Below are 21,642 nucleotides of genomic sequence, written 5' to 3'. Positions count from 1 at the left end.
ACACACACACACACACACACACACACATAAGCACATTACAAAAATCACAAATCACTGTGTAAATTATTTATAATGTTTTCTGCATTTAGCCAAAACAGATTGGCATATCCCTCTGGCCTGATAGCTACTCAGTTAATGGACATTTTAGGGTAAAATTTATTTTGACAATTCTAATGATGTAGCAAACCTCCAGCTAGGAGTTTGACTAGTTGACTGACCTTTCACCAAGTTCTACGCCTGTAAAATTAAGTTGGTGCAAACGTGATCATGGTTTAAAAGGTTAAAAATTACAAAAACTGCAATTACTTTTCCACCAACCTAAAAGTAGTGCAGGGGTGGGGACTCAACCATCTCATGGGAAATGTGCAGTGTCCCCAGAGGGCAATGGGCACCAAATGTCTGTCTGCAGGCGACTGGCCAGAGCTGCGGCTGGTGGGCAGCTCAAGTCGGTGCTCAGGACGCGTGGAGGTCCTCCACCAGGGGACCTGGGGCACTGTGTGCGATGACCTGTGGGACCTGAATGAAGCCGAGGTCGTGTGCCGACAGCTGGGGTGCGGTCACGCCATGTCCGCCCTTGGCAAGGCCCACTTTGGCCCGGGCTCTGGAGACATCCTCCTGGACAACCTGCAGTGCACTGGGGTGGAGCGCAACCTGGGCCAGTGTGCCCACTCAGGCTGGGCGGAGCACAACTGTGGCCACCACGAGGATGCTGGCGTCACCTGCTCAGGTATCCTCTCCCCTCTCAGGCAGTAATTTCAGATGCTGCAGATGAAGGCATTTTGAAACTATACACTCCAGATGGAATTTCCATCCATCCATCCATCCATCCATCCATCCATCCATCCATCCATCCATTCATCCATCCATCCACAGGCTCATTCTTTCATCGAACAGTCCTCAAGCTTCTATTTTGTAGCAGGCCCTGGACTCACACACATGTCCTGCCATGGGCAGCTCCAGGTTGTACACGAGAACTCTCAAATGTTAATGTGCACCAGTACCACCTGCCGCGTTGCAGCGAGAAGCTAGGGCTCCACCTCAGAGATTACACTAACTGGGTTTGGGAGGGGCTCTGGAGTCTGCAGTTTAACAAGTATCTCAGGTTATTAAGCATTAGAGGGCCACGGGTAATCCAGCCCTGGTTACCATGAAGCAAAATCAACCCAGTTGCTGTGCCAAGGACCTTGCCAAAGGAGGCCTGGGGTTGCCCAGGGGACAGTTCTGGTGCTCTGCTCCCATACCCAGAAAGACCATGATCCTCTCCCCTTGATCTCCCACTTTCTCCATGCTTTGGATTCACCAAAGAGAGTGACCTATTGCCTTTCTTTATGCATCCAGATACAGAAGACCTGCCTTCTCCCACACCTCCAGGTATGTTCATATTTTTTTCTAGTCCAAGCAAAGCAATAATAATAATATCAAACACTTATAAATGCTGACAACCAGACACTGTTCTGAGCTCTTTTTTGCATATATAAGTCATGTAATCCCATAATAACCCTTGAGGTAAATACTTTGATTATTCCCATTTCCCAGGTAGGTAAATTGAGACATAGAAAGTTAATAATGTACTCAGGACTAGCCAGTGGATTTGAACCCAAGCAGTTGGTGTTTTTGGCCAACAATCTCATTTGCTACACCTGTTGTTTGGCCCCAGCTACACAAAGACCAGGCAAAGCTAGTGCAAACATGGGGGGACATTTTGCTCAGATTTTTGGTAATCCTCAGGACAATCCTGCAAAAAGGTATATTATATTTTACAGAAGAGAAATTTGAGATGCAGAAAGGTTAAGTAACTTTCCTGAGATTGCTCCGGAAGTGAATGGTAGAGCCAAGTTTTCACACTGATCAATCTGACCCCTAAGTACATGCTCTCGAGGATCTTATAACTTTTGCCTGTTTTCGAAGATCTTATAACCTAATGATTGAATAATATTCATCAGTAATAAAAACCAAAGATTAGAAGAATCAGGCCAACACATGTGATGTAAATTCTGAAATGATGCTGGAAGTGAATGGAAAGACATTTCGTTTCATTGCAACAGACGTCTCTGAGCACCTGCGCAGCAGCAGGCATGATGCCAGCGGTGTAGAATGTTAGTTTACATAGTCCTCACAGCTGAGGACTGGGGAGCTCAAGAAGCCTGCTCAGGATAACTCAATTACAAAGTGGCAGGTTTGGATTTTCAGGCCCCATCTCTTGCTCTTTGAATGCACCTGGCTGTCCTCACAGAGCCTCAGAGCACGCCAGGTCATGTCCTTGGCAGAATCATCTCTCTCAGACACTTGTTTAGAGAAAACTTCGCTGTGTTCTGGGCATTGCTGGGGGACAGCCATCTCTATGTGTTGGGGTCATGAGTGAGAGGGGAGGGCTGTCTAAAGTTAAGGGGCCTTGGTTAGGGTCAAGGGCAGTGGCTATTCAAATGAGCATTTATCTGTAGTTTTCTCATTCGATATAACTCACCTACCATGTTTCCCCAAGAATAAGACCTAGTTGGACCATCAGCTATAATGCATCTTTTGGAGCAAAAATTAATATAAGACCAGGTCTTATTTTAATATAATATAAGACCCGGTCTTATATAAGATAACATAAGACCAGGAATATAATATAATATAATATAATATAATATAATATAATATAATATAATATAATACCAGCTATAATATAATATAATACCAGGTCTTACATGAATTGTTGCTCCAAAACACACATTAGAGCTGATGGTCCGGCTGGGTCTTATTTTCGGGGAAACAGGGTAATTTGAAAATTATGTGGATGACTGGGAAATGCAGAATGCCATGTCAAGTGAAAGGAGCCACTCTGGTTATCTGTTGCTACTCCAGGACACAGTGGTTTAAAACAACAGCCATTCAGTTAAATGTCATGCTTTGTGTGTCAGGAATTTGGGAAGGGCTCAGCTGGAGCTACTGCTGCTCCACATGGCACTGAGCAGAGTCACTTGGTGGTGGTGTTCACCTGGTGACTGGTCTGGAGAGACTAGCTTCACTCACATGCCTGGGCCATGGTGGGGACAGCTGGACAGATGGGCTTAGCCAGGGCGCTCTTCCTCTCCATGTGGTCTCAGGACCTCTTCACATGGTTTCTCCAACAGGGCAGTCAGATGTTTTATAAGGTGGTCAGGGATCCATGAGAAGCCAGTGTTCCCAGAGACAAGAGTGGAAGATGCCAGTCTTTTAAGGCATGGTGCCACTTCCACCACATTGTTTTGGTCCAAGCAGTCACGGAGCCCACCCAGGTTCAAGGAAGGGGACCTAGACCCCACCTCATGACAAGACACATGACCAAGAAGTTTTGGCCTTCTTCAATCTGCCACAGGACTATAGAGAATATTTGCTCAGCGCCTTCGGACTTTTCTCAGTTTGCATTAAGTACATTGACATTTCTAAGTAAACCCATAAAATCTTACTAACATGTAGATGAGACTAAATATTTTTCCTCTGGATGTCATCATTATCTCCCTTTTTTTTCCTTGTAGGTCTTTCCACAGTTTCTCAGGATCATATACCAGGTAATCACTAGTTTTAAGATGAAATAGTAACTCCATGCCAAGGGAACCATCATAGTAGATGCTAGGCAGTGTGCCCAGGACATGGCACGGAGGGACTGGCACGATGCAGTGAGAGGCTGCTTCTGCTCTGTCCGTGCCAGTCCTGTCATGGCTCCTTCAGTGAGAGGCCAGACAGTCAGGACCTCAGCTGGAGGAGCCCTTCAGTTCTCACCACAGCTTTGCTGAAGGACACAGCATTAGGACTTCTAATGCCTATAAATGTTGACATTTTTAACCAGTGCAACAGGCTGGGAAGGGGTGTGTGGATCTGCCCAGGTCAGGTAGGCAGGAGGGTGACAAAAGGGCTTGAAGAGAATGTGGCTCAGTCCATCTGGCCACACTCAGCCTGCCTTCGTTGGGTACAGTCCTGTAGAGGGCACCCACGATGGGCCCCAGTCCATCATCCCCGGCCATGTGTAGAGGTTTCGGAAAGTTCATGTCCCAGGGGTTTCAATGTCAGTCTGACCTTGCCCCAGTTATTGTAACCTACAAATACACTCACTGATAGGGCTGGGAGCTTCACCACTTCCTGTCACCCATTGCAGGGAAGACCAGGAATCTGAGGGATCCTGGGAGGATTACAAGTTGGTGAGGGGGGAACAGAAAGAAGAAAATTAAGTAACTGAATAATTTAGGGACAAGGTCAATGAAGCATGTTGTGTTTTCAAATTTCCTCTAAAATAATTTGATGATTCTAAGTATTCTGCTTTTTTTGTGTGGCATACTGTTTTAAGTGTGTTGTGTGTGTGTGTGTGTGTGTGTGTGTGTGTGTGTGTGTGTATTAATAGAACAACTAGTATGGAAGAATTAGATCTCACTGTTATCCTGTTTAACCCTTATAAATTATAAATCCAAAAATCTGTAAGTCCCAGTCTCACTCGGTAGGTATTGAATTAAAAGAAACACAGTCTACCCAGAAAAAAATGATGAAAATTACTTAAAAGGAGGTCCCAGTCATAACCTCCCCAAACAGCCCACAGCGTTCCCTTTCCCTGGGTCTCCAGTTCATCATACCATGGAATTGTTCTAGAACCTCTTGTTCCCCAAATCCCCCAAACTCCCCCCTTACCAAGGCACGTTACAGCCTCTGTCTCTTCATCTCTCCTTTCCAGTCTTTCATGTTGATCTACTCTGCCCTTCATTCTCCCAGCAAGCAAGAGTCCTCCCACCTCAGAAAGAGAGAAGAGACAGTAAACAGACAGGACAAATACAACATTTTCTTTATCAGATAGTAGGGGGAGAGGGAAAGGCAGGGAACGCTCCCACATTAATATAATAGTTATTGATTCGTCAGAATTAGATTGAGTGGACTGTCCTTCCCAGGAGACGGTTAGGCTAAAGAGCTATCCAGAGAGTCTTATGTGTGTCCACCCAGGCAGACACTGCCTGACTGCAGCAGGCCACTGGGTGGAAGCTGGTCATTACTGGGATCACGCAAATGACACCATGTGGACACATCTTGACATCTTTTTTCCTGTTGTTTCAGGAGGAAGTAACTCTTGTGGAGAGGTCATCTCTAGTCTCTCTGGCTCATTTTCCAGTCCACGGTATCCAGAAAACTACCCAACAGACATCCAGTGTGTGTGGGAGATCCATGTGAATAAAAAATTCCGCATAAAACTCGTGATTCCGAGTCTGAAGTAAGAAAACAACTTCTTAGCAGAAGTTGTATCTAAATAAGAATATTCATTTGTTAAATATAATAAAGATATTTCTTTTAATGGGAAACCCTTAGGAGTGAAACCAGAAAAACACGAAATTCTTTCTCAGTTGAAACTCAGATAAATTTTGTAGTGCAGTCCAATGAGTCACTTCTAGCTTGAAAAATTCAATAAGTGATTTATTAACATATTTGTCTTCATCGTATTTTGATAGTTTTTCTTTTGATTTTTTTTCTAAAAGTACTACAAAAGTCCTCCTTGCCAGCTTTGCCCTTGTTCTATATTGGATACCAATATTTATCCTCTGAGACTTTCTTTTTCCTTTATTTAAATTTTTTTAAAAAGTAAGAGGCTTTCAACATACACACGTTAACCTACTACTCAAGCCATGGGCCCTGTATCTTCTAAACGTTGCCGCAAAGTAAAAGAAGATCATAGAGTCATCGCCTCATCTCTGACATGAACAGAACAAATTTTCCAAAGTTACTGCCATTTTTCATCTCCATGACATAAGATAAGAGCTGACATATTTTCAGTGTTGGCTGTGTGCCCAGGCTCTATATTATGTACTTTGTCATCTTGGTCATATTCCAGCATCACTATAGCCCTAAGATAGATGTCCTTGTTGTCCCCATTAGAGATAAGGGAACTGAGACTCGGGGAGGTTAACTAACTTGTCCAAGGCTTACCCTCCAGGTCTGTCTGACGTCAAAGCTCCAGCTTTCACCATTTCATGATTCTGTTAGCAGAGTGTGCACAAAGCTCTTTTTGTATGTGACACACATCATGCTACAAACACAGCAATACTATGAAATGCTGTGATAGTCCACCTTTAGCATGCACAGAACTGTTGCTCAGTCTATGGAGTCAGACATGCCCTATGCCAAAGAATATCCTAGAAACATGTTATCTTTGTTGACTAAAGCCCTAAGGACATAGATAGCCTACAAGGAAGTGGAGACCTTGAACCCACAACTCCAAAGGCTATCATGCTATCTGTTGTCTATTCCTTTAAAAATCACCCCCCATCCACATTCCTTGTAAATAATCACCAAAGTACAAAAACTCTTTGAGATGCTGCCATTACTTTTATTTTAAAATCATATCTTTTCTCCCCAAGTATTTGGGTACGGAGAGTGTTGTGAAATATAAAAGTAAGAAAATCTGGCTGTGAGGTCAATTACATGCTAATCATTTGGTAAGAATTTGTAGTGTACATTAGCATTTCCCAATGTTCCATGTGGGTTGCGATTGGCTGAAATTATGATTTTAAAAATTCTGTTACTAAGTTGTAGCCATCAGTCTCACACATTCCTCAGACAAAGAAGAGTTCCTATAATACGGCATCTGAAAAAGTTAATTGATATTTTACATATTAACGTGCAATTTCAAACACAATCCAAATATTTAATCCCACGATCATCATATTTTTTAAGCTTTAAGCTCTACACAGTACTAACATGCTGCTAACTTTCCACTTCGATACCCTCAGACTGGAAGATATCCTCGGGTGTCCCTATGACTCAGTTGAAATCTTCGATGGCCCCAGAATTCCCTCACTCTCTATTGGGAAGCTTTGTGCCCCAGGAGCTGTGATGCTTTTCTCCTCCTCAGACATCATGACGGTTGTGTTCCGAAGTGATGCTATGATCACCAACACTGGCTTTTATGCTCTGTTCAATGTGATTCCACACAGTGAAGGAAAGTCAGGTACGAAGCTGAAAGTAGGTTTATGGTCTTTGAAAGACAGAACAGTTTTCTAATTTGAGGGACTCCCCACTTAGCAGATGCCTGGGATTAAGTTTTAAAAGACCCCTCTTTTCCCCCTCCTGAGCATCTGTGGCCCCACAATCGGCAGGCAGCGTGCTTGCTGGGTGCAAATTGGACTTGGCTCTGGAATGACAGCCTATAGGGCCATGGCTGAAAGAGTCCCAAGCCTCTCATTTGGATGAGTCTAGGGTCCCATGAATGCAGGGTATGAGGTGGGGCAGCTGGTGGAGGGAAGTGGATTCTTCAGGAAATTTGGCTTCTAGATTTCAGCACTCTGGACAGTTCCCACGTGGCCCATAGACACAGGCACAGGACCCTCATAGACTATGTATCGCTTTCGCCTCTAGAGATGAGCAGAATACCCATTTACATACAGACTGCACACCACCGCCTTACTGCAATTGCCCATGTGGCACTCTTAGTGGGAAAATGTAGCAGCTATGAGACAGATGAAGTAACTTGTCAAAGGTTACACAACTAGAGAGAAGTAGAGCTGGTGTTTTACTCCCTCCTCAGTCTCACTCTTAAGTCCTTAAGCCCAATTTATTACGGAATCAAGACAGCCTTAAGGCTTTGCTCTTGCATTTATTTGCCTTAGCTATGAAGGTGAATGCTGAAAATCCTTCTTACTTAAAACTTCCCAAACTCAAAAATAAAATTCTGTTCTGTTTAGAAGATGGACCAGAGCTACGGCTGGTCGGCGGCTCAGGTCGGTGCTCAGGACGCGTGGAGGTCTTTCACCAGGGGGCCTGGGGCACTGTGTGCGATGACCTGTGGGACCTGAATGAAGCCAAGGTCGTGTGCCGACAGCTGGGATGCGGTTGGGCCATTGCTGCCCCTGGAAAGGCCCACTTTGGCCCGGGCTCTGGAGACATCCTCCTGGACAACCTGCAGTGCTCAGGAAGTGAGAACCACCTTGGCCAATGCCATAGCTCCAGCTGGTCAGACCACAATTGTGGCCACCATGAGGATGCCGGTGTCATCTGCTCAGGTAGCCTCTCCTCCCATGGCAAGATCTTTCAGCCAGTGGCTTCTTAGTGATGGATGGAGGGTGTACACAGAGCAGGGCCAGGGACTCTAAGGACAGTGGCCTGACAGGTGAATGTCACTCAGAGAATGCTGAAGGTGTGACTCCATTCTAAAGACACACACACCAGGGCCACACAACTGGCAGGCTGTGTTCTCTTCAACCTCACCCAGGTCTGGCGCTGCTTTTCTGGAGTCAAAATATGCCCTTGTTTCTGCTTCAGACCTGCTCACACTAGAAAACCCCCACTTCTTTGTGTTCATAGATTTAGATTTCTTAAATGTACCTTTTTTCATACATGCAGATGCTGACAACTGGGTTCCAGATGTGACTCCTACACCCTCAGGTAGGTTGGACACTGTAATTTCCAATATCTCTACAAAGTAAATAAGAAGTCTAACCTCTCTCCTGATCTAGACACTGGTGGACAGTGATCTAGACACTAGAATCACCCAGGGAGCTTTTAAAATTTCTAATTCCCAGACACACCCCAGACCAGTCACATGAGAATCTCCAGGGTCATACCCAGTCATCGGTTATATTTAAAACTTCCCATGTGATTCCAGAATGCAGCCAGGTTGAGAACCAATGGCTTAGACCATGAGCTAAGAGCGACATTTCCCAAATGAAATGACATCCAAAACTCTCCTCTCTGGACATCAGAGCAAGGAAGGGCAGAAGGGAAATGGAGGAAGAAGTTTCCATCATGGTGTCTGTGAAAAAGATTGTTAGGGAGAAGAGAGAAGATGCAAAGGTTTGCCTCTCAGGGACATGGGTTAGAAAACAAAAGCATGCAGGAAAACAAAGATGCACTGAAAGTCAAATTCTCTCCCCGGTAGGTCAAGAACAGACTGGTTGTGAGAAGTGAAACCATCTGGGGCTCCCCTGTGGCCTCCTGGCTTAGCCAACACAGCAGGAGTAGAGAAAGGGTTGACCTTCTTCTGGTAACCTACTCAAAGTCAATGTGCAGCAGTGACCTCCCAGCCTCAAGATTCCAGCTCTATCAGAGCATGTGTGGTCCTGTCTCCTGCAGCCTCCTGCTGAGAACCAGGACAGGTTCTCAGCTGCCCACTACCCCACCCAATGGTGCCCCTGGCTTCCAAACCCAGCCTTGTCCCCAACCCTGCCCAATGACTGCTGCCACCCTCTGCTCTCAATGGAGGCGTGGATGTGGGGAAGGTCGTCAGAGGTGCACCTTGCAGTCTTCTGCAGTTGAGCAATGTGGGTAGCACTGCCCCTTTCATGGGTTGGCACCACCATGATGCATTTGGAATGACACTGGGTGGGGGCCTCTTACCTACCCCAATCCATGTCTCAAAGGCAATGGAGGTCACCATCCCTTGTAGGCTTCCCATTTGGCAAGGGTTGCAGAGATGGACCCATGGAAAGGGAAAATTAAAGTCTCTACCTCTGCCTGAGGCCGCACATTTTCATTTTACACTGGGACCCACAAATTAGGCAGCAGCCCTAGAAGGGAGGCAGGGTCCACAGAACCCTTCCTCAGGGACTGACAAGCAGCTAAGCTCCCTTTGATTCCCTCTTTTCTCTTCATCGTCAGTGAGGAATCTCCCCTAGCCTGGGACTAGGGAGAGGGAAGGGACCTCAAGAGGGTGGGCGTGGCTTTCAGGTCATCAGATAGCTCTGTGCCCAAGTCTTCTTGCAGTCTAGGGTTTCAAACCTCAGAAGGCTTTTTTTCTCTCTCTCTCTCTCTGCTATAACATCCAATTTCTGAGGCAGAGATGCATAGCTGACTAGAAAAGAGAATGGGTCATGAATAAAAAAAATTATGGGGGAAATGGAACCATTTATGTCTGAATAGTATTCAACTGGAAGCAAACCTCTTCTTGATGAAAGATTAAATACCTGCCTAGACAGACACACAAAATAAGGCTTTTGCCATTTAGTTCTCCGAGAGAAATATTGGATCTCAAGCATTTTCGCAAAAGAAAAATGCTTCTGAGACACTTTAGGTTAAAAAAATTTGTTCTGCTGATATCTAACATTCTTCCCAGCACAGGGCTAAGAAGGACTGGTCTTCAGCTTGCAGCCATGCTGCCTCAGGAGAAAGACAGCGGAGATAAAGGAATTCTCCAATGCATCTCGCCCATTCAAACTCCTTACCATAAAACCCTTAGTGAAAAATTCCTACAAGTACCAGCTTTCCAATGACCAGGATTTCAGAACTTGCCCAGCCCTTGGCCTGCCCTGCAGTGGGGGTTAAGGATACATATAAAACATAGAAATATACGCCACACACAAATAAAAGCCAAAAGGTCCCATAAAAGAAGCAAGAAAGGATAATCTCCTGTTGGAGCTGAGGCATGTTGGAGACAGACTGGGGCCTGTCTCACTTCGGTGGAACCCTTGTCCAAACTACCTTTCCCAGCATGCTCTCAGCTTCCTGGGTTTTGTCCTTCTGTACTTCGGCACTTGATAAATTTCAGCAGACACTGTGGCACGCTCATACGCCCAGTGATACTACCGTGAGTGATGCCTCGTGCCTGGCCAACGTTTGTGTTGGTGGGTTAGGACAGCGTTTGTGTTGGTGACCCCTAGGATGCAGAAAACACATGTTGTGTACCTGTGTGTTGTCTGTGATCTCCTGGTGAGTCGACTGAAGGAAGGGGAGAGGCTGCATCCAAGGTCAGGGAGAATAGAGAAATAAGTGTATCCATACCACGTATGAAGACTCAAGAGTAGTAACAAGTTTGTTCATTTGTACTTAAGTATAAGATGATTTTACGATGCTAAGCTCTTTCCTGGTTTTCTTTCGTTTTGATTTTTGCAGTTGCTGTCCCTCAAGCTCCTATACCTCAAGGTAAGTCTCTTTCAATGAAAGTATAACCTGTAAAGGATGGAATCACTTTGATAATTCATAAAAACAGAAGAGACGTGTCTGTCCAGGCTGCCATGAGGGGAAGGAATTGGTGGGATGAAGCCCTCACGAAGGTGTGGGTTGTCTACATTTGGGTTGAGCTGGCTTGTATGACAGGCAGCTGGGGAAAGCGGTAATGAAGTGTGGCCTGGACACCCCACACCTGCCACATACATGTCCAATCCCATTTCCTGTCTTACCTGCAATCAACTTTAGGGTCCGGCCTACAGGTCATACATCTTTCCTCCTCCCTCATTCCCTCTCAGGGGTACAATCACGCACCAGGCAAGCTACAACTATATCTACACCAGCATGCTCCCTTCCCATTTTGTGATTCACTGGTGAGCTTGGTGGAATTCTGGATTCTACACCTGGAAAAGGTGTGGGCCCAAAAAAGCCACCCATGGGTCTCTTGTCTGCTTTTACAGGAGGAAGTAACTCTTGTGGGGGAGTGATTTCAAGTCTCTCAGGCTCCTTTTCCAGTCCTTGGTATCCTACAAACTACCCCACCGATGTGGAATGTGTCTGGGTGATCCACCTGGCTGAGAAGTTCCACGTCGAACTGACGATTCCCAGCCTGAAGTAAGCCGTTTTACCTTTCTCAATTCAAATGCCAGATTCAATTTGATTCCATGCTTTCCTGAAAGAGGTAGCCTTTCTGTGTGTCTGTTCAGGCTACTATAACAAAAATGTCCTAAATTGGAAAGCTTCACAAACAATAGAAATTTCTTTCTCACAGTTCTGGAGGCTGGAAAATCTGCAATCATTACACTTACAGATTTGGTGTCCGGTGAGGGACTGTTTCCTCATAGATGTTGTCCTTTCACTACAATCTCACTTAGAAAGGCTTTCTCGGGCCTTTCTATAAGGACACTAATCCCATTCATGAGGGCTCCGCCCTCTTGACTTAATCACCTCCCAAAGACCCCGCCTCCTAATACCATCACATTAGGGGTTAGGTTTCAACATAGGAATTGTGTGGGGACACAAGCATTCAGCCTATAGACCATGTGACAAATCCTTTTACATTTTAGCTGAAAATTGGTCTGGTCCTCTGAGTGTAGCAGAGTCTTTTAGTCAACTTCCTGTGTGATTAAAGAATATCCCACGAGCACCCCTGACACCAAGCCGTCGAGCCTCAGCCGAGGTGGCCCACCGGGAGGACCCCCCCCCTCCACTCTCAGCTCCATCTGGAGACACAGCTCTTCCTCCAGCGGAACCCAAGCCTCTTCCTCATTCCCATTTTCTCAGATTCCTTCCTTCCTGTGATGCTACACAAAACAAATCTACTTCCCCTTTTTCTATCACGTCCCTGCTAAGACTTTTCTTCTACAAATTAGCTTCAGTTCATTCATTCCTCTTATCATGTGCCTTGTACTTCTATTTCTTTCTCCAACCACCACCCATTTTTAAAGGAATTCACCCTATTTTAATGCATGTTTACATGCATAAGTATTCATAGACAAATACATGAGTAACTTTTTTAGGAAAATAATACTTTTCCTAATAACATTTAACCCTGGTTTCATCTTTCCACATTGGGTCGCATCAGGGTCATTCTCGCTTCCTGACATTGTCACGCAGTCTGTCCCAGCCCCCTGCCACTGCTTTCCGTCTGGGATCATTGGCCACAGCAGTCAAAGATTTGAATAGGAAAATGCGGCCTTCAAATATAAACTGGGTAGGCAGTGGAGTGAGGAACGGACCCAATGTGTCATGAGCAAAGTGTATTTATCACTCATTCATTCATTCATTCCACACACATTTACTTATTGAAAGCAATGTGGGAAGATTTGGAAGAACCGTATATTTCACATCTATCAAATTTACCGTTTTAATGTTTGGGGATGCAGAGTACCATTTTATCACTTCTGGAAAACGACTATAATGACCCACCTCCCCTGCAGTCTCAAGCTTGTTATTCCGACATACATTTCCTACTATAATTTCAGAGTGTACAAATCAAGGAGCTGTTTAATGTGTTGCCTAAAACCAGAGTTTAGTTGCTGGTTTGGAGTTTTGATGTTTATAAGTCTAGAGTTATTGATTTTTGCTTTTTTAAGACATAAAGTTAGCTATTATTTATTCCAGTGAGTCTCAACTGGGAACGATTCTACCACCCCACAGGACACTTGGCTATGCGTGGGGGCATTTTTTAGTATCACCATGGGGACAGGGTGCCACCATCTTCTGATGGGTGGAGGCCGGGATGCTGCTAAGTTCCCTACAACTCACAAGGCAGCCCCCACAGCAAAGAATTACCCAGCCCCAAACGTCGGTGGTGCTGAGACAGAAACCCTACCTTGCACTGGCGCTTGCTTCATTGTTTTCAATTTCAGCTTCTATGGAGCTTTGCTTCACCCTAGATTTGTAAAAATTATATCCATATTTAAAGCATGCCATTTCATTCTTGCTAAGTGAAGTATGCTCTATTTTCTAATGAAATAATTTCTCAGGTTGCAATGTCACCTATTACTGCCACACTGCTGTCACCTTACATACAAACATTATCACTTTTTCTTAAGAAATTAAAAATTGGTTATTTTGACGTACTTGGTGCTTACCACATCGGAACAGATGTGTTCTGCAATAAGCAGGTTTTCAAATTCAGTAGTTTGTGTACAAGTGTAATTGTGTCCATTATGTATATATTATGCAGTGAGCACTTATATGCATCAAAGCCTATTGTTATTTAAATGCAAATATTCAAATCTCACATTTTTACCATGTTAGATAAACGTTAATGCTCTTTAAATGGCTATGTATTGAGCCCACTCCCTGGGAAGGCCCTGGTCTAGGAATGGGATTACAGTACTGGACAAGACAGACAAGATCTCTACCCTCATGGAGTTTCTATTCTAGACGGGGAGACAAATAGTACTCAAATAAACCAATAACTCAATGGACAATTTCAGTTAGTGATAAGTTGGTAAGTGCTATAAAGGAAAAAAAAAGGTACATATATGGTAATAGGTAGAGAGCGGCAGGGCGAAGATGGCATTAGGAGATCGGTGAGGGACAGCTTCTCTGATCTCCAGGTTAGATGAAACATGTCTTGAAAACCCTTGACTGGAACCAGGCAGTTTGGGGCATTAGAGGGAAGAGTCCTACTCAACAGACCCTTGGAGCTTTTACAGCCATCGCCATTTTTTCCTGCTCTAGACCGTGTTAGAGTTTTACTCAGTGAGACCTTAGTGGACACTTGTCACCTCGCTAGGGAGTAGCAGAGTTTGAATAGTCAGGGGACATTCGGGAGATACTCAGGGTAGAGAGGAAGATGGTGGGGAAGACTGAAAGCCAAGATACCAGTTGGGGGGCAGGGTTCTGAATTAGACCAAGTGAGACATGATGAAAGGCTGATTGACCTGTGCCAGTCCCAGTACAGAAGGTCAGGGGGGCAGATTCAGTAAATACTTAAAGGGTCGAGTCTACTAGTGGGGTGTGTGGTTGGAAGGAGGTGGCAGCAGTGATTGCAGTTTCTGGCTGGATGCAATGCAAAAAATGATTTTATTTAAGACATTTTTGCAGATTTCCTTGGGGAGATTAACTCTGCATTACCTCCTCAGATTAGAGGACATCTATGGGTGCCCTTACGACTTCATCGAAGTGTTTGATGGACGGCAAGTTGCCTCACTCTCCATGGGCAGATTTTGTGGTGGAACAGAGCTCACGTTTCTGTCTTCTTCGAACATCATGACCATAGTGTTCAGAAGTGACGCCATGATCACCAACACAGGGTTTTATACTCTGTACAATGCCATTCAGCAAGATAGAAGGGACAGTGGTAAGTATGCTAATACATACTTGGAGGGAGTTTAGACTGAATTTGTGTCCTTCCTCTTTAAGAGAGGACATGCTTTCTAAATCTGACCTGCAGAACCCACCTTTGTTAATGACATCCATTCTGACTCTAACAGCCCCCAGCCCACCCCTCACCCTGCTCTGTCACTCACTGTCATTTTCCTCCACCAAAATATCCTGGCTGAAGAAATAGGTAGCTGAATCTCATATCTTCCCTTGGCTGTGTGTGTAGATGGAGGACACAAATGAGAGCCTCCCTCTTCTCCAAAGAAAGGGAAAGTGCAGTAGGCAAATCCTTCTAGAACAAAACTATCTCCAACTGCAACTACCAGCCCACCTGTCCCCAGCTGAATTCAATACAAAAACCACCCACAACATATATACAGCAGGATATGGGGACATTTCAGAGCTCTCAGTGGATTATGCTTAGGGTGACATTGTAGTTTCTTCTCCAATCAGGATACTTTTGCAAGTTTTAGAAGGACTCTATAACAATTATCGGGCATTAGTTGATCTACAACACTTGTAAACCAGGACTATTCCAGGCAAATCAGGACACAGGGGCACCCTATTGAGAGTCCAACAGCTAAAACGGGAAAATGTACCCAAGTGTTGGGCATTCTCCATCTGAAGAATGTCCTAGATTTGGGGACAACACCACAGCTCAGAAGCTTCTGTTTTCCTGTCACCCAGATGTGTCCCTGAGACTGGTGAATGGCAGCCACAGGTGTGCGGGCCGGGTGGAGGTCTTCTACAATGGCAGCTAGGGCACAGTGTGTGATGACAGCTGGCACCTGACGGACGCCAGGGTAGTGTGCCAGCAGCTCAGCCGTGGCGAGGCCTTGTCAGCCCCAGCACACAGCTACTTTGCAGGAGGCGCTGGCCCCATCATGCTGGATGATGTGCAGTGTGCAGGGAACGAAGCCCTGCAGGGCTGCGGGGGCAGCGCACGCACAACGGGTGGTTCTCCCACAACTGCGGGCACCACGAGGATGCCAGTGCCATCTGCACAGTGAGCCCGTGAACACAGCACATCTCAGAGAGAGCCTCACTCATCGGCAGCCTCTGGGAAGGGAGAAGTCAAAGCCAGCAGGCAATTTCTCAGAAAGGAGCCCTGGGCTTCAAGCCGTCTTTCCAAGTCAATTTGTTTAAGGTAGTTTTCTTTCTCTTCAATTGTTGTGTCTGTAACATTTTCAGGGTCCCACCTTAAAAGTGGTGGTGATTAAATAGAAGGTTTATTCCTGGGTAAACACGCCATGATGCTGGTGACACTCCACTGTCTCCTGAGTAGGAATTGTAGGTGGTGTCCAAAGAGTGCAGTGCATTCACATTCTTGTTTAATCTTCACAGTCTCCAATAAAGTGGAGACTGTTAGCATCTCCACTGTATCCGTAAGACAACCAAGTCATATCCAACATCTCATGCAGCCCACACTCTGCAGGTACAGCCTCCAACGCGCTGTGCGACAGACTGAGCTCAGCTCTGCAAGCAGAGTTCCTTCAGCCCCATAACTGACCGAAAGTAAATAAATACCATATTTTCAATTTTAGCACTTCCAGCAACTAGATGAGCCATCTCGTGGAAAGCAGAGTGTGTTCCCTCACCCAGTGGGCACGGACGGGGGCTGCCAATCTTTAACCAACATAGATGGTTTTGGATGCTACACTCTCACCTGCCCAGATAGAATCTGTTTGAGCCTTTAAAAAGTACCTGATTTTCGTTTTTGAGTCATGTGACTATCTTCATCCATCTCTCATTCTCTGTTTTATCTTTGTGTAGGTGTTGATGACAATGCAAAAGCAGGCCCAACAGGTATCACTCTTCCATCCATTTCAACCCATTGCCAGTCCCCTGATATGTGTGAATCCTGGCTACTCTTTAATCCTGTAATTGGGGCACAGTCTAGTTAAATTTTCTGTTGCTAATTAACAAAAGCGATGCAGCTCGTTAGCGATGACAAAATGGTGGGGCTGGAGAGCCACAGAGGGTAGGAAGGGAGGTAGGAGTGGGGGAGAGTTCAGATTCAGCAGAAACGCAATTTCTGGGCCAGCAGGATTCCGAGTCAGTATCTGCTGTGAAGAGACGGTAAGCGTTTGGTCATGCGATGGACGCCGTGGGGAACAAGGAAGTAGAAACCCCAGGGCCAGCCCTCAACGAGTTGTCTCAAATGTCACTCGTTTGCATCCATGGTGTGCAAATGTCCAAACTTTTGAAGAACCAGATTCATCTCTGCTCCCTGGAAGAGAGAAATCACAGCTTTGAGTGTCGATATTTTTGAGTATTTTAAAGAAGTGTTCTGGATAAAAGTCCTCATTCACGGTACCAGTTTTTTCTGTGTACTGTCACAGGCTCAACTGGTGACAGCCCCCCGACAGGTACTTCAGCTTTATTTAAACCCATCAGCTTGGACCCATCTGTGCATGTGGGTTCACAAAGCTCTTTCAACCATATGTCACTATCATGTCTCCTTACAAAACCCCGTAAGCCCAACAGGACACACGTAATGATCTTATCTGACAAAGAACAGCGTTGGAAACTCAGACGGGTCTCCAAAGCCAACTTTTGGTTACTGGCCAAAGGAGCCCTAGAAAAAGTTCTCCTGACCTTTGCCTTCACTCTGTCCCCTCTTGACTGCTCTAAAAATACCAGCAGAGGTCAGTGCCCCTTCTGATAGAGTTTCTTCACTGTTCCTTGCAGATAAAAATTTCCACTGTGGCGGTTTGCTCACAAATGCTTCGGGCTCCTTCTTCAGCCCTTGGTATCCTAAAAAATACCCCACAAATGTGGTATGTGCCTGGGACATACAAGTGGACATCAGAGCTTATGTCAAGCTTACATTTGAGGTGCTGAAGTGAGTAAATATTTCTAACTTTTACTTTCTTCTTTACTCCATTATACTCCCTGCTACCCCTTTCCCCCAAAAGAACCAATTTCCACATTTAATTCTCAAAGGTATTAATATTGATCAAAATTTAAGCACGTGGATCTTTTAACCCACCCATCTAGTTCCAGGAATTTGGTCTACAGATAAAGTGCCATGGCACTGAAGATAATCATGGTGACATCGTGATAGGAGCATTAGATTGGAAACAATCTAATTGTCCATCAGTGGCAGATCAGTTAGATAGCTTCTGGTACATCTGCATATTGCTGTCACACATGGAGGGTGTATTGCTATGGAATGATCTGAAATAAAACCACGAACAATGGTATAACAGCTGCCATTTTTACATAGAGTCTCTCTGGAAGGAAACAAAAAGACACTGTTCATTGTAGCTGCCCTGGGCAGGAGAATGAAGTGAGAGTGGGACCACTCAGGACTGGGAGAAAAATTTACTCTTCCCCAAATACCTGTGAATACCACTTCCGTTATCTTCCTTGTATTTGTAATACAAATTCAGAACACATAAGTGCATGAAAATGTTAAAAATGAAAAGATTTTTAGAAACAGGAAGATACGTACTGCCTACGTCAACAGGGTTTTCATTTCCTCCAACCTGTGTGAAGAGATGTTGGTTTCAGAGAGCTTCTGCAGAACCCTTCCTGAACCAATCTGGGCAACGCTTAATGGGGGCTTTTGAGTCTGAATGACATGGTTACTTCACAGGCTGGAAAACGTCTATGGCTGTCCGTACGACTTCATAGAAATCTTCGATGGCCCACAAAGTGAATCTTCTTCGCTGGGGAGGTTCTGTTCCAGTGCAACCCCAATATTTACCTCCTCCTCAAATCGCCTGACAGTGGTCTTCCACAGTGATGCTGTCATCACCAACAGCGGCTTTTATGCCACCTATGAGTCTCTTGTGCACGATGAGAATGATACAGGTAGGTCTTTTGGTCATCTTAGCCCCTGGCCCTGTTCGGTAATGGTGGTGAGGTGGGATGGCCGAGCCTGCCTGGGCAGTAGGAATTAGATAAGGGTTTCCATGCTCCTTAACCCCCAAGATCTGCCTGGAGAAAGGAGTTGAACCTCCAACGCTGCCAGGAAACAACGCACTCACGTGCGTCTTCTGATCCCAGAGCACGTCACACTGGCTGATGCTGTCTTTGCACCTGTCACATTCAGAACGCGTGTGGTTTCTTTCACCTGCCCAAAGAGCACTGTTCCTCACTCAGGCCAGTAACAACCAGTGTCTGTGTCCAGGGTGCTTCCCACTTCACAAGGGCTTCCAGGGGCCTCCTTTGGCCTCTGCCAAGTACACAATCTTGTCTGGGGCAAAAGCTTTAAAAAACACCACTCCAAAACTCACGGCCATGAGCAATCACACCCAAAGTGCCTTTACAGCCACTGTAATCCACAGTAATTCCCTCCCCCCGGTATGAGAGTGGAATCCTTGAAAGCCAGTCAGCTCAAAGGCAGTGGCAAGGGAGTAGTGCCCACAGCAGGGACCAGATGTGTCTGCATTTCCAGATGTGGCCCTAAGGCTGACCAACGGCAGCCACCGGTGCGAGGGCCGCGTGGAGCTGCACTACAACGGCAGCTGGGGGACAGTGTGTGATGACAGCTGGGACTTGCACGATGCCCAGGTGGTATGCAGGCAACTGGCCTGTGGCATGGCTGTGTCGGCCCCCCAGAGGGCGCATTTTGACCAAGGCCAGGGCCCCATTGCTTTGGACGATGTGGAGTGTGTGGGGACCGAAGGAAGACTGTGGCAATGCCTGCACAGCGGCTGGTTCTCCCACAACTGCGGTCATCATGAAGATGCTGGCGTCATCTGCTCAGGTGGGCCTGATTCTGAGGCCGGGGGTGGGCGACAGGACAGCCTCCACTGAGAGTAGTAGGGGCATCCTGGGCGGTCCCTCGTCCCTCGGCCACTGCTTCCCAAGTTTCAGCCGTTCAGATGTCCCAGCACAATCCCTGCCACGCCCACCTACCACCCATACTGTAATTTTCTGAGTACTTTCCTCTACATAGACTTCTTTTTTCAGTTAAATGAATTCATTTCACAAGGAAACTTTATATCACCGCCATCAATGAACAGCCAGGATCACTTGCCAGAAACAAATAGTACATAAAAAAAAAAAGCAGCAGCAATAAAATAATGTTAAAATATTGTAAAATTAAAATACAGTGAACTATCTTATCAATTTATGCAAGGTATATCTGAAAATATCCTTAACTAGGATGGAACGGAATGTAAATTTTTAAATTTTGATGAAATAAATATGTAACTCTTAAAATAGAAGATGAACCAGCTCAGATTATCTCGTGTCCCACGAGTGAGGGGTCAGCCTCTGGGAACCATCTGTTTTGTTCAACCCCCTTATCCCAGTTGAGTTTCTGTAAATAAATTCAGTCGTTGGCATCAAAAGTCCCGTTTATCTCTGCCTCCTTCCGGGTTTGGCCGGTCAGAGGCAAACTGGCTTGTCAGCCAGACCGGGCCACAGTGACCAGGATGAAAGGGCAAGCAGGGGGTGGGGGTACTGGAAGGTTCCGAGGGGAGAGGAGAGAGTAAAGGGATAGGCAGAGTCAATGTTCCGAGCAAAGTGAGAGCTGAAGCCACGTGCTGAGTGTGACATCAGAGGACAGGGCTGGGGGCTCAGAGAGCAGGGAGTTTGGGAACCAGGGCCCTGGGCAGAGTGATGGGAGGTTTGTCAGGCATGATGGGAAGGGTTACAAAGCAGCAGCTCTGAGTTCTCTCAGCCCTGCCCTGGAGCTCCCGGCCCAGCGTCACGCTGGCTCTGGGTCCCATCAGCTCTCTCCCAGTGCTAATGGGTCACCAGTGTATGGCCTTGAGATAATGTGTGTCTGCCCTTTGCAAACCGACATTTACTCTGGAAGATACGACCCACACACTCAAGAAGAATTAAAAAACCAAAGCAACTGGCAAGATAAGCGTACCACACTAGGCAACCATCACTGTGGCCACAGATTGAAAAAAAATCACAAAATGACATTGCAGTGGCCGACAACAGGACAGAAATGAAACCAAAGACCCAAGGCCTCTGGTGGTTGTAACCATGGTAACTCTAGGTCATTCTCACGTGTCCAGATTGGGTGCAATTTCTCCCCAGAACAAGACATGTACCTTTCTGATTCAAATAAGCAGGTTGAACTGTTGGGCTTAAGAAGACTGAAGGGGCATGACTTGCCATACCTTTTCATTTATGTTTCTCGTAGCCTCGCTGACTTACTCAACACCATCAGCCACTGTGAACCGCCTAACTTCAGGTAATTTCGGTTGTTCTTATCTGATTAACTATAACTTGCTTCGACAAAGTCACCTGGGATGGTAGGATATGGTCTAGGGGGCAAAAGCCCTGAATTTGTCATCCTGGTTTCATCACTTACTAGCTGTGGGACTTTGAGCGAATCTCTGAACCACTTTATGCCTTGCTTTCCTTCTCTGGCTAAGGAGGAGGAGGAGCATGGCTTTTGCCTCCTAAGGCTGGGTTTGGGTACAGTGGGTCTCTCTGGGTAGAGTAGGTAGCTGGTGTGCTGGCCACATGGAGAACACTAGATGTCAGCCGTTACCTTCTCACCCCACCTCTTCCAAGCATAGCAGGCATTGACCTCTGTGTCCTGCTGTCTACTCGACAGCATTGTAAAGGATAAAGGTGCTGAAAGCACCACTTTTTAGTTTCCCTGACTCTGAGATAGGCCCAAAAGTTGTCACCTTTCAAATTAGGTCAGCTCCTTTTCCATGGCCTGTTTTTAAGAGTAAAATACAACATGCAAAAAAGAGCTGAGGAAAAAGAGAAATGATCCCAAACCTTCCAAGGAAGCGCCAGGGTAGCTTATGCTAAACAGCAGTGATCCCCAAAGAAGGCTTTCTTGACTTTAAAATATATGTGTGTTCAAAAAATACTCATCAACCGCCATGCTTTCATTTTCTGAAGCTTGTTACCACTTGGCTGTGGACATACCAGCTGGATGCTAGGAGGAGTACTCCCCATAGAGGAAGGAATTGGGAAGGAAATCGATTTAAACTCAGG

At 45.8% G+C, this 21,642-nt stretch overlaps 1 protein-coding gene across 1 annotated transcript in view; it reads left to right on the top strand.

Moving 5' to 3' along the window:
• The first annotated feature begins 384 nt into the window (after positions 1-384).
• LOC117036295 (deleted in malignant brain tumors 1 protein-like) overlaps positions 385-21,642 on the top strand; it is a 41,180-nt gene continuing 19,922 nt past the window's right edge. The window contains exons 1-7 of the mRNA XM_033131082.1: positions 385-727; positions 4,520-4,525; positions 7,677-8,009; positions 8,902-8,948; positions 11,983-11,992; positions 19,118-19,429; positions 20,722-20,878. Of these exons, the coding sequence (XP_032986973.1) occupies positions 385-727; positions 4,520-4,525; positions 7,677-8,009; positions 8,902-8,948; positions 11,983-11,992; positions 19,118-19,429; positions 20,722-20,878 (1,208 nt within the window). The remainder of the gene's footprint in view (positions 728-4,519; positions 4,526-7,676; positions 8,010-8,901; positions 8,949-11,982; positions 11,993-19,117; positions 19,430-20,721; positions 20,879-21,642) is intronic.

The sequence above is a fragment of the Rhinolophus ferrumequinum genome, chromosome 16 (assembly GCF_004115265.2).
Source record: "Rhinolophus ferrumequinum isolate MPI-CBG mRhiFer1 chromosome 16, mRhiFer1_v1.p, whole genome shotgun sequence".
Lineage (NCBI taxonomy): Eukaryota > Metazoa > Chordata > Mammalia > Chiroptera > Rhinolophidae > Rhinolophus > Rhinolophus ferrumequinum.
This window is presented reverse-complemented; position numbering and strand designations above follow the sequence as displayed.